Raw genomic sequence first — 13700 nt, forward strand, 5'->3', positions numbered from 1 at the left:
CAATTACTGGCTTACGTGCCTTTTTCTAACATGGAGGTTGGCAAGTTACAGCCCACAGGCCAAATCTGGCCCATGGTCTGATTTTTACAACCTGTGAGCTAAGAACATTTTTTTTTACATTTTAATTAGTAGAAAAAAAATCAAAAGAGGAATAATATTTTATGACGCATTAAAATTATATTAAATTCAAATTTCAGTGCCATATATAAAGTTTTACTGGAACATGAGCCATGCTCATTCATTTACGTGTTGCTGGTAGCTGCTCTCATGCTACAATGATAGAGCTGAGTAATTGCAGCAGAGACCATATGGACCACAAATCCTAAAGTATTGACAACCTGGCCCTTTATAAAAAACTTTGTTGATCCCTGTTCTAACAGAACAAGCTCCTGAAAAAAAGAACTATATCTCATACGTATATCCCTGATATCTAATGAAGTAACTCTTAACAACTAGTTGTTGAATATGATTAAACTATTACTACATCCACTATAAAGAACAACCATGGTTTGGTATAATAATTCGATAATAAACATATAAAAAAAAACCAATTTTGGTCCTCATTGAACTTACCCTGATTCAGTAACTGCAGATATCAATATGACAATTTATTTACTAACAGTAACAACAACAAATAACAATTACATAGCATCTAAGAGCGTGATATATCCTGCGTAACTAAAGCCCCCAAAATGATTTTACCAAGCTGTCTCTCTAATAAAACCAACCTAAAAGTCAAGGTAAAGAGGTTCCTTGCCCAAGTTATTAAGTGAGAGGTAAAAATCAAAGAATAAAACAAATTGAGCTATATGATAAATTTGTCTGGCTTTATAAACGTGCGCAAAAATAAAGTGGCTACTTTTGAGGGGAGGAAGGCAGAGGCAATAACTGGGAAAGGGCCTGAGGGGGATTTCTGGGTTGCAGTTATGTTCCATTTTCTGATCTGGGTGATGGTTACATGACTATATTCAATTTGTATTAATACATCAAGTTGTTATACTTAATAAAGTATATACTTTTCTGAATGTATGTTATGTTCCATAACCAAGTTTTTAAAAATCCACTGGGTAGCTGATTTCTAGAACTTTTTTAAAAGAATTTATACAATAACATATTCCAGTATATCAACTCTCTTAAGAAATTCTTCCTCAGATCTAAACTGTTTTCTTTCCTCCAACCTCTTAAAGTTTAAATCACATTGTATAGTTTCTGATGTTTAACCCTTTATCCAAAAAATTTAAGAGTGGTTACCTTAATCTTTTCTGAAAGACTATTTCAAAAAAACATTCTTCAGACTTCATCCAAATATACATTTGTACCTCTGTCAAAAGGAGGAAATACTAGCAATCTGCTAGCAGTATAAATAGATACTAAAAAATCTAAAAAACAGAAGTTATAACATAAATTTAAAGAAATATATACAATATTAATACCCTCAACTTTTATATTCTATATTAGCCTTAGACTAGCACTTTACCTTTACCAGCAACTCTATAGGAGTTTGTCACCAATCAATAACGCACATTCTCAGATGTTCAAAGGCTCAACCTAAAAATTTACCTGTGTGTCCTCGGTCTCTGATTTAAAGAAGCTGTCCTGCCTGGACTATGCTGACTTCCAAGCCTAGCAGGACTTGTCATGTAGTCATTAGGAACTGTCGGAGGTTTAACAGGTTCCAGGGTTTTGTAAGGAGTATTTCGTCTAAAGAAGCATAATAGAGAAAGGAATAATGAATAAGAAAGATAAATGGTATTTTCTCCCAAATTTGTGACTGTCCCTTTATAACCAAGTATAACACAAGTTTTGGGTTTTTTTAATAATAAAGTTTGTTTTTAAAAAACGTTTCAATTGGGGTGTATGAATTTTGTTACTTTAACACAAAAGCTAAAATTTGTTGCCTTTTCTTAGGAAAACCAATGGAAAGGGTAATTTAAAAGTTCTCATCTTATTTCTAAAAATCATGGTTGTAATTTTTTTAATGCTCAGTAATATCAAACTTTGAAATACATATTATTCCCAGCTCAGTAACCCACAAGCCACTGTCCTTGTATATTATGGAAGCTAAATATCTCCTCTGCAATTTACTCCAATCTCAATCTAGAGATATATGAACAAGTACATTCTGATCCTAGATGTGATGCCATTAACTTCTCAATAAATGATTTTAACTTTTCTATTTAATAACTTCATATGTTTTTTTCAGGGGTAAGGGGTTTACAGAATGAAAATAGAAACTAAGATCCTACGAGAAAGCTGATTGCTGATCCCTGTTACTATAAAATAATGATTCCCCCACCCCTCCACCAAAAATAAGGAGTCTAATTTTCTATAATAAGGTGAACAATCTTTCAGAAATGTCTTACGAAGTATTCAATATTTGTATTGCATTGAAAACTGGAAAGGAAGAAGCCACAAACAATTACCTTTTCTACTTCTCCACTGGCCTTCTCACAAAGCTACTCTAGAATGAAGGGCCTTAAGATTACCAGCAGAAGCACAGTTAGAAGTACTCCAAGTAAAGAGTCCCCAAGTCTCAGGGGAAACAGAAGAACTGCAGGCTAGCAAACCAAAGTACGCAAAGTAGGCCACTTATTCAAAGCTCTGTAATATCAATATTGCAAATACATGTGAAGACACCATATATGGAACCTTCTGGTCATTTCATTTTAAATAAACGTAACTCAGATTTATATATAAATCTTTTTATATATGTATTTATATATTTATATTTTTTAATGAATTAGAATATAATAAATAAATAATGCTCATTTACATACATACAAAAAAACTTTTCTAGTACAGAATTCCTTAGAGAATATTATAGAACAGGCAGGTTCATTTTGGATTCTGTTCAAGGAAATAGGAACCAAAATGAATTTGTAAAAGGTAGTATTATCACACAGAGAGGGTCCCGTCACAAGGATCCATACATTTACTGAAGTCACAAAAACATCTCTTCCTTTGACATACAAATCCTCTTGTAAGATGTAGCTGAATTCTTACCCCAACGTTCCCCGGCCTGACATGGGAGGACTCGGTGGTTTCTGAGTAGGAGGATTTGTTCTCGACAGTGTGCCAGTTCTTGCAGGCTGGTTATTTCCATGCTAAAATGTGGAAAGAAAAGCTTTTAGTTTTATATCAAATTGTTCTCTTGGTGTTTTGACACCATGTATTATTTTTTTTTAATATCAGAATGTGAAATAAGGATTCCCAGACAGTTTTAATAACAGACTTTGGTACTACATTTTAAAAAGTCAAGATACCACTTGCACTTGGCTTTTCTTATTATTTTATGCCCTTCAAACCAATTTATTGAAAAATACAGGTGAGATTATTGAATTTTATATATTATTTTATTGTTAAAAATGTTCACTGAGATCTAACTTATCTGCAATTCAAATGCTGGGTTTCTTAAAATTTTTGAAATGTGTGCATGAATATAAACTGCAGATCTCAGTGTCAATTTGCTAAAACATTCATCTAAAAAAATCATCTCTATCCCAACAACTCAGTAACAAAGTCATATATAATGCCTGGGAAACCTCCTAATTGTAAGTCAATAAAAGCAAGGCAACTATCAAAAAATGAGCAAAGCAATAAATGTTAGCAAAATTAATGTTCCTATATAAATGCAGATGTCAATATATCTTTGATATATTAACACATCCAAGCTAAATGTTGCTGATTTGAACTGAGTTTGAGTATATTTAATCTACATAAATCCTATGGGGATAAAGCAGACAGACATAGGAAAAGTTTTCAAATTTTAGTGGCTCTGCAGCCTCTATCAATATAGAGGGAAAACTGTGGATCAAATGATAAGTAGTAACTCTTACCTTGGCTTTTAGCCACTTTACGTTGCAAAAAAAGGGGGGAAAAAGTAGAAATTAATTCTAGATAAGTTATATCTGATAGGACAGGTTTACATTTACAGTTACTCAATTCATGTTAATAAGCTTTTACCCAGCCATATTTCAAATATTTTGTAAAGATATCCATAAGCAAAAGGGAAATATTCATGGGTATCACATATTTTTTCAAAATAATACATTCATAAGGAAATCACTTAATTATGCCAATCTCATGCAGCTCCAATAATTTCTTAGGTCAGTATTTTATCCTATGAAATTAATCCAACTGAATCATAGATGATTTAAAAAACAAACTTTAATTTAAACACAAACACCATACCTCATTAAATGTATGGCTACTTTAATACATCAGTGTACAAGACCTAAGACTGCTGGATAATGAATGCCCATGTATGAGTATTCATTATTTGAATGGTAGTATAGTATTTTAAAGAGTGATAAACTGCAAATGTTAAAATTCAAAATCACAGCTTGTTTTCCAAATTCAGAAAAGGACCTAGCACCTCAGTGTTTAAAAACAAAATTACAATGCACAATAATAGCTTAGCCAGATTCTAATTAAGGAACAAGCAAACGGTCTGGATACCCTCTCATGTGTAGCTTATGAATACAAATCCTGACCAGGCCAACACTAGTAGAAAGTTATATGTTGCTTTAGTTCTAAATTTTCTTCTGAACAAGTTTGACCATAATTCAAAACTGAAGAAAAGCTGCTTTGATCCTAAAGGCTACTTCTATGAAAACTGGCTAGCTTATATATATGAAATAATGTGTCCAAAGCATCCTACTTGTACCACGCCACTTAAGAAAAAAATATCTTCAGGTTGCAGAGTCTTTTCCTACATTTTGGGGTGGGGCATGGGGTCTCAAGTTCTTTCCACAACACCTGCCATTCTAAATATGTATCTATCATTTTTCAAGTGACCACAGAAGCAACATTAAGGAAATCATCCAAAAATGGAATATCCTTTGACTTATATTCTCATTTCTAGAAACTGTGCCAGAATCTTGGTATTCTTTAGTGTTTGTTTAGAATAATATGGCTCATTTTTATCCTGATTAAACAATGTCTGGAATCCTACCTAGCCACTACATTTCACACCTGGATTTAGAAATTAAACTTGAATAACCTTATTATCCTTGAAGATAAGATTTATCTGCATATGATATGATAGCATTATAATACACTAATACTATTCTAAAGTAACTTAGAAATATTCTAAATATGACCACACATCTTCCCTCATTTGCTGTTTCAAGTGAACAAGAAACAAACAAACAAAAAAAACAGCATACAAGTATAAACTGGTCCCAAATGAAAGGATGAAAGGAGAATTTAATTGGGAATGAAAATTCTAGTTGAACTCTGCTACTGTGCAATGGTGTAACCTTTAACCTCTTATGGAGCACAGCCTCCTCTATTAAGTGCATGTTTATGTATACAGATGTGTTGGGGTTAGCTAGTGTTGGAAGGAAATGATCTCTATACCTTACAACTCAAAACATAATTGTTAGCAGCCTACAAAATTTTTCCATTTCAGTGTCCCCCAAACACATTCAAAACTAGGCCTTTTATTTCCTTAAGATCTCACTTCATTTCCTTAACATTTACATTTATGGATGAGTCAGTTTACCATTTCCTTGGAACCTTAGGTTGAAAACAGAACTCTCTTTGATTCCTACCTACCTGCAAGCCCTAAGTAGATCATAAGCTTTGCATACCACAGGTACAGAAGTCTGTAAGATGCCAATTCTTTCTCTGAAATGATTCATTAGCTCACTCCTCTAATAAAATCGAAACCTTTTAAAAATACCATTCCTATGTATTATAAAGCTTTAGTGTTTCCATTAATAAAATGTAACAACTCCTAGATCATATGGTCTTTTCAAGGCTTGAAAACAAAGACATACGTGGAAAGTCCTTCATAAGTTATGAACCAGGCTATAAAGCTGTTAATTATTATAACTGTTTAACAGAAATAATTTTAAATGTTTCTACTAAGTGCTCAAGCCTTCTCTAGTCTAAGCATACTCTGAAACCTTGTTCTTCCTTTTATTAGGATGAACTTTAGTATTTTTATTTTTATTTTATTAGGATGAACTTTATTGTTCATCTTCTTTTTATCCTCCTTTAGGCAAACTTTCTGGTAGTCTCCCTATGCAAGGATTCTCTTATCCATATCTTACGTTGTTTCCAAAAGTCAAACCAGACTTACCTTAAGACACTTTTTCCATATTTTAAATTCTTACTAAACTTATGTGTACCATCTATTTCATAGCATAAAATGCATTAACACAATAAATATCAATTAAATGAATAATACAAATACCAAAACACTAAAATTTACGTCATGAAAGAAGAAAATATGATGGCATATTAATCTTGGGGGGTAAAAAACAACACAAAACTTGGTAGCTATAAGAAGAAATACTGGGACTTCCCTGGTGGTCCAGTGGTAGAGAATCCGCCTTCCAATTCAGGGGACGTGGGTTCGATCCCTGGTTGGGGAACTAAGATCCCATGTGCCACAGGGCAACTAAGCCTGCACACCCACAACTACTGAGCCCAGGCGCCTCAACGAGAGAGCCTGCAAGCCACAACTAGAGAGAAGCCTCTGCGCCGCAACGAAGACCCCGCATGCCGCAACTAAGACCCAACACAGCACCCGCCCCAAAAAAAAGACAGAAAAAGATAATAAATAAAATAATTTTTAAAAGAAATATTAGGGGCTTCCCTGGTGGCGCAGTGGTTGAGAATCTGCCTGCCAATGCAGGGGACACGGGTTCGAGCCCTGGTCTGGGAGGATCCCACATGCCGCAGAGCAACTGGGCCCGTGAGCCACAATTACTGAGCCTGCGTGTCCGGAGCCTGTGCTCCGCAACAAGAGAGGCCACAATAGTGAGAGGCCAGTGCACCACGATGAAGAGTGGCCCCCGCTTGCCACAACTAGAGAAAGCCCTCGCACAGAAATGAGGACCCAACACAGCCATAAATAAATAAATTTTAAAAAAAAAAGAAATATTAATATATTTGGATACGATTTTTGAACATCCTGTAAATATTTGTTTAAAATACCAAAGCATCAAAGTCAAAAGCCAAACAGCAGGATGAGGAAACATTTGCCAAAATATAAGGAGCTAATTTCTTTGATAGAAAAAAGAACCCTTACGAATCAGTAAGAAAACAAACTTCTAAATAGAAAAGTAGGCAAAAGATAAGAAAATAATTCTAGAACTGTAAGTACAGCATCTTCCAATCCTTAAAAGTGCTTTAGACACTAATTTAAAAATAAATCTAAAGTTTTCCTCCTTGTAGTTTTGGCCCTGGCATTTGTTCATTAACTATTACCCAAATTTCCAACTTTCACAGATCTCTACAATCTTCTAGAAATATTTAAGCCAACAATTATTTCTTAGGGGAAATAAAACTGGATCAATATAGCTGCAATGAGACTGGGGGAAAAAAATTGTATGTATTTGTATATCAGAGAAACAAAATGTGGACAAATAAGCCACATATCAGCTTCTGAGATACACTGTTCTCACTGACCACCTACCCACGGTCAAAAAAATATTTCAAAATAGTCCGTACAACAATGTGAATGTACTTAATGCCACAGAACTGTACACTTAAAATGGTTAAATGGTAAATTTTATGTTATGTATATTTTACAATAAAAAACTTAAAAAAAAAAACAAAACCTGCGTCTAAAGTATCCACATTACAAAAAGTAGATTGTCAAAATTCACATTTGCAGACTTTCAGTATATATTATGCTGTTTACATTTCTCATTTATACATATATAATAAAATAGTTAAATTTTCTCACCCAAAATTTCCTTGTAAAATTTGGTTTCATTTTATACTCTGCTATGTACTATGTATTAAACTGTTAAACACAATTGTTAGTGGGGAGATAATAGAGGATAATCACTTCTAATATGGTGACAATTTTTTTTTTTTAATGAGTGTATATTGCTTTGGTAGGAAGAAAAATCAAGCAAAAGGGGAAGAAGTGAGCACGTGAGAATGTGTGTGCACATGTGTATGTATACACATATGTGTATATACGTAATTTTTACTTCCAAGGCAGGTAATAATATTATAAGTTCTTCCAAATTCTCAAAATTCAAATTCTGTAAATCAATCTAGTCTAAATACCTTAAATTAAAACTGAAGTTAAGCTCTTAGACAACCCTAGCTACATCCTTGGGTAAAAATACAAGAAACAAGTAACCTCTTCTACATTTGCAAAGTGTTCCACCTTCCAAGCCTGACAGTGAAGGGGAGATTCCAATAGTCTCTGAGAAGAGCAGAATAAAGAGCAATGTTGCCAGCTATACCCCCTCTTGATCAGGAACCCCAGATAAGTCAGAATGCAACAAATCCAGCAGTAGCACCAGGCAGGTAACCAGCTAGGAAAAGCTTCAAGATCCTAGCTGACCCCTAAAAAAATTATTATAAATATTCTGGAGACCAGAAACAAAATCAAATAATGGTCCTCTAAGAAAGGGACTACCAAATTTCAGAGGAATAGTTTATCTTGAGCAAAGATAGCTACAGAATTCAGGTCATTCCGGATGCTTCCAAAATAACACATGAATATCTAAAAAGTTGAGAGGCTACAGGTATCCTTCAAGAACAGCTAATTCTGCCATGCTAAGAAATGGACAAGGGCAACAAACAATCCCTTCCCTAAAAGCCTATTGGGGCAGCAGGTGGGAGAGTGGGGAGTGATGCACAGAACAAGATTACACACAATTGTTTCACTTTGCATAAACTGCTGAAATTATATCCACATCCACACAGATGTATTAATACACACATATTTACTCATAAATGAGTAAAAGTATTTATAAATTACCTTCTAAACCAATTCTGGAAAGCATATACATTTTTTATTCTTAAATATTCATTCAGTAGTGAAAACAAGGCTTGGCATTCACAACACAAATTTATAACATTAGTCTAGGATTCAAACGGCTTAACAAATGAATGGCCATTTTAAGTTTTTATATCTTCTTGAATACAGCCTACTGCACAGGTAAAATTCTGCCCCAAGCTTAGTATAATACATAACTAGTATTAAATAAATGTTCTATGAAAATTTTAATGCTAATTACTAAGAGAATCTATTAATTCTTTAAGAAAATCAGCTTTCTTACTATATTTCCTATCCAAAATATTTATTGGATATGCAAATTATTTCAAGTTAATATAATATAAAACGCTTACCTTGACACCATGGCCCACATCATCCAGAACTGTATAGTCAATAGGTTTCCGAATATACCTTACAGGACGCTCCATATTTGCAGGTGCTATTATTTTGTGAGTTCTTGATGTATTCTTATTTGTTGTCAAAATACCAATCTCTCTTCGAGCCACTTTCTCTTTATGAATGTCCACAGTCTATATTTTAAATTTGAACAAAGCAAGAAAATATTATTTGGAAGAGTAAATAATATATATGATATCCACATATAATGGACCATAAGACTGTATCACATGTCTATTTTCCAGTGAATAATACTGTATCTTCCCCGTCAAAATTAAGCAAATTAATATCTTTCAGGCTCAAAACATGGACTATCTAAAGGTGATTAAAAGCACCAACTAAGTTATTGGTTTTGATTACAAAATGGTTCTTAGGAAAGCAATTTTCTTTCCTAAAAACCTGGTGTGTGTGGAAAGGGAGGGCTCTTGCTCTGTGTAGCTTACACTTTATTTTGTGGGGATACAGACCAGAAAAAAAAAATCAATAATAACAACTAGATTAAGTACTATAATGACACACGCACAGTTTATTTGAAATTAAAGGTATTTAGAGCAAGATGTCCAACTAGGTTGAGAAGGCTTTATAGAGTAAGTAGGTTTTTAAAAAATGAATAAAAATATGAGGCAAATATGTAAATTATTCAAGGCAAAAAGAACATGTTGCAGACAAAGGTGTAAGAGAAAAAAAAAAAAAAGATAAAACCAGAGGTTCCAATCTGGCAGCATGCAGCCTACACATCTGCAGCCTATCTAGTACTGGCCTTTACGGCTTTAAAAAGGTTTTTTTCCCCCTTATTTAATTGCCAACATTTAAAAACTGGGTAGTAGTCAGCACATGAGAAATAATTACACAACCACTCAACAATTTAAACTTTGGCCTAACAGTAATGCGAAACCAATAACAAATTTAAACTGAGTGACATCATCAGGTCTGCATTTTAAAAGATCCCTCTGGCACAGGTGTTGAGGACAGATAGAAGACTACTGGCAGTGAGACCAGTTAGGAAGTAATTACAGTAGCCTAGGTGAGAAAATGTAAGTATGTGAACTGATCTGAAAGGGGGTGGGGAAGGTATTGTCAGGAAAAAAAGTTTAATGTTATGTGCATTTCTGCACATCTTGTGAGAAGAGGTACTGATTCCCTTTGTTCTGTATATTTATATAGTAAACAGCCTTAGAAGATACAGTGTCTCCTCAAAGAGCAAAAGGCAGGTTTGTTTACTGTCCGGTATAATAAAGATACTGTCACTCCCCAGGGCAAAGGGCAGGAAGGCTTACTGCCCATTACAAAAGATCTGGTCCCCTAAGCTGGGAGTTCCTTTTCTATAACACACCCAATTGTGTATGCAGGCATCAATCACCTGGCTCTCTCTGCAGTATCCTGTAGAAATTGTGGCTGGTTATCTGACACAAGTGCTGACTACTGCCAGGAGTAGTGACATCTTTTGTCTCTGACCGGGAGTCTCATGTCTTCTACTCGAATCCATGGAATTGTGCAGGCTAACTTGTGAGCTTCCACAAAGGGTAAGATCTCAAACCCCTCACAATTTTTGACAGTTTTGGTAATGAAGATGGAATGCTGACAAAGACAAAGCTTTTTAGAAATGGAATGAAAGGACAGTTAACAGGAACTGAGAAAAGTCCACGGGAATCGTGAGTGAACATGTTGACCAAATTGTATGGTCCCCCCCCAGGCAATGTCTGGTCCTCTACTTCATTGCCTGCTAATGAGGCTGAACTGGGGCAGCAGTTTCAGGCTGAGTACCAGGAAGTAGTTTCAAACAGAGCAGCCTGAATGATGCCCTGGTTACTGTCAGCTATCCACCAAGCTCACCAGGTCAGCCCTGTAAACAACTAGTAATAAGATCTGTCTGGCAGAGGGAGGCAGGAGCACCATAAATGTATCCATATTGAGTGTGAAAGAAGGAAAACTGTAACCACTGTGGGCAGAACCAGGAGAATCTAGCCACTGCTAGTTTGCTGGGGAGATTGAGGGGGTGGGAGGGGCACATAATGCTTGTTAAAGAAGAAAGGCAACACCTGGCTATCTTGGTGCTCAGCCCCTCCTGCAGTCTGTCTTCTCAACACTAAACCCATTCGAGATAAATAAAAGACCTCAGGTTTTGGCAGTGGGCCCTGTCTGCTATAAGACAGTTCTGGCCCTTCTGGGAAACTTTCCCCGAAACAATCTCCCAAGGGCACTGACTAGTCTTTGGGCTCTTCCGTACTAAAGTGGATTTTAAATGATGATTTAGCAAATGATTCACCACAGAATGAAAAACTCACCCACAGAAATCCAGATTAAATTCTATCAGCTTCAGAAGACCCTCCTAGTCCTTATGCTGAAATCAAGCAAGAACTGAAGAGCTGCTCTCTTGACAATGGAGCGAGCAGCAGACAGTCCACATTAGGCGGACTCCTAAAAACAAGGATGCCACCCGTGCGGACCAAGCCCAAGTCGGCCAAGGAGTACAAACTCACGGCCCCGCCGGGAAGTGATGTGGCTGTAGCCGCTGAATCAAGGCATCCCTAACGGAAATGGATGACGCCAGTCAGCAACGACGGCCCTGCCACAGAGTACACAACACAGGGCTTTGGGTGCCCCAAGTGCTCGCAGCTACAGCGCCACTCAAAGCTGAGTTCACCTTGTTTACTGGTGCAGAGCTGCTCTCTCCCAGCCTCCCCCCTACACCCTTTAAAGAGAAAGACTGTTAGGGGCGGGGCCAAGTTCTCCCAGTCCCCAAGGGGAACTGAAGATCAAACACACCTGGGTTTGCGAGATCACTGCGGGGAGGGGAGGGACATTTCATAGCTCTGATTGATATATATTGGAGCCCATGTCACCTTCATGCCTCATCCTGTGGAGGGAGAGGGTACCTGCTTTCAGCTATGAGGTTTGGGTGCAGTTCACAGTGGGGAAGAGATGCTAATGTGTTCTTTTGGGTGGGACTCTTGGTACCAACTCAATGTATTACTGTTGTGGCTTCCAACACTGAATGTATAATTGGTGTTCATATTTTTCATGCTTGCACGGTGAATGCTCTTAAGAGCCAGAGGGGATTATGCCACCTGGGAAGAGCCAGATGTAGAAAAGCACTAGCAGCCTTAGTGGCCCACAGTCCTTATGACCCCTCTGAGTACAAGTCTCTGTGCCTGGGTAACGTTACTGACTGGAGCGTCTGACAAGAGGAACAGCCTCCACCAGAGGTGCCCCTTGGACTTGGTATATTCAAGAATGCAGCCAGCCTGGCCCCTATGACCTCTCAGCTCTACAGGGAACAGTGGCAGCTACCCCTTTAGGGAAAATTTATTTTCCATTCTGTTGGTTCAGTGAGGCCCTTGATTCACAGAGGATCCCCTAAATGCCTGGGCCTGGTGCACTAATGATTCAACTAAGCCGAGACCCTGTGGTGCTCCGTGGACTGCTGTGCTGTTCAACCTCAGTGCCAGCTATGCAGAAAGGGAAGTGCTTGTGGTTGCTGTGCTCTGCGGGCAGAACTCAAGGATGTTCTCAGAGATCTGGCTGATATTCCCGGAGATAAACCTTGTTAGGCTTTTACTGATATGGGGCTAATACCCATTGGTAACAGCTGTTTGGGTCTGCTACTTGGAAAACTACAGACTGACATCTTAAAGACTTGCCATATAAACTGTGGAGACAAATAGTAGTTGCCAAGCAGACCATCTGGGTCACTAATATGGGCCATAGTAAGGGCCCATTGTCTGATGAAGCCAACAGGAGTCCAGCTGCTGATGAAGCCTGCACTGCCCAGACTGCCATCTCTGCTGGTGGATCCATCACCACTCCAGATGTGTCAACACATGGACCATCACTGAACAGACACAGAGTAAAGGACTCTGTTCCTGATGCAGAGGCAACCTCTGCGTCCCACACAGGTGACTCCCGGAAAAAGACCCATTCGTCTCATGGTGAGAGAGGCCACATCTCCCGCTACTAGCAGACTGGCTACATCAGACCTTTAACCCCGTCTTCAGACCATCAGTAGTGCCTCACCGCTGATGACATTCTTTCAGGTTATGGTATTACAATACAAATCCAACCAGCTGGCTCCAACCATACCACTGTGGCCCCTGACACTAATCTGTGTCATGTTTTTCACTTTCCAAACCATTTGCTATCTGACAATGGTATACTTTTTAACACAAAAGTCACAAAAAATGGGTTGTTTGTCAAAGTATGTGATGGCCTTCCACATTCCCTACCATCCACAGGCATCTTGTATTGGTGAGTGCTGAAACAGCGTCCTCAAAAATCCACTTAAAAAACTCAAAAACAAAAGACAACTGAATTCAAAAATGGTCAAAGGACTTGAATAGACGTTTCTCCAAAGAAGATATACAAATGGCCAATAAGTACATGAAACGGTGTTCAACATCACTAATCATTAGGGAAATGCAAATCAAAACCACAATGACACCAGTATGTGTAAAATAGATAACTAATAAAAAAAAGCACAATGAGACATCACACCCGTCAGGATGGCTGCTATCCGCCCCCCCAAACAAAAAAGAAAATAACAAATGTTGGC

At 37.2% G+C, this 13700-nt stretch overlaps 1 protein-coding gene across 15 annotated transcripts in view; it reads right to left on the reverse strand.

Moving 5' to 3' along the window:
• Nucleotides 1-13700, reverse strand: part of ABI1 (abl interactor 1) — a 97506-nt gene that overhangs the window by 18846 nt on the left and 64960 nt on the right. For 10 of the 15 annotated variants that reach the window (XM_036843110.1, XM_036843125.1, XM_036843118.1 and 7 more), the window contains 4 exons: nt 9109-9285; nt 3837-3851; nt 3004-3104; nt 1561-1701 (listed from right to left, as the gene is read on the reverse strand). In XM_036843110.1, coding sequence (XP_036699005.1) covers nt 1561-1701; nt 3004-3104; nt 3837-3851; nt 9109-9285 — 434 coding nt within the window. The remainder of the gene's footprint in view (nt 1-1560; nt 1702-3003; nt 3105-3836; nt 3852-9108; nt 9286-13700) is intronic. The other 5 variants (XM_036843112.1, XM_036843117.1, XM_036843113.1 and 2 more) reach the window with 1 other exon arrangement.

Source organism: Balaenoptera musculus, chromosome 2, assembly GCF_009873245.2.
Source record: "Balaenoptera musculus isolate JJ_BM4_2016_0621 chromosome 2, mBalMus1.pri.v3, whole genome shotgun sequence".
Lineage (NCBI taxonomy): Eukaryota > Metazoa > Chordata > Mammalia > Artiodactyla > Balaenopteridae > Balaenoptera > Balaenoptera musculus.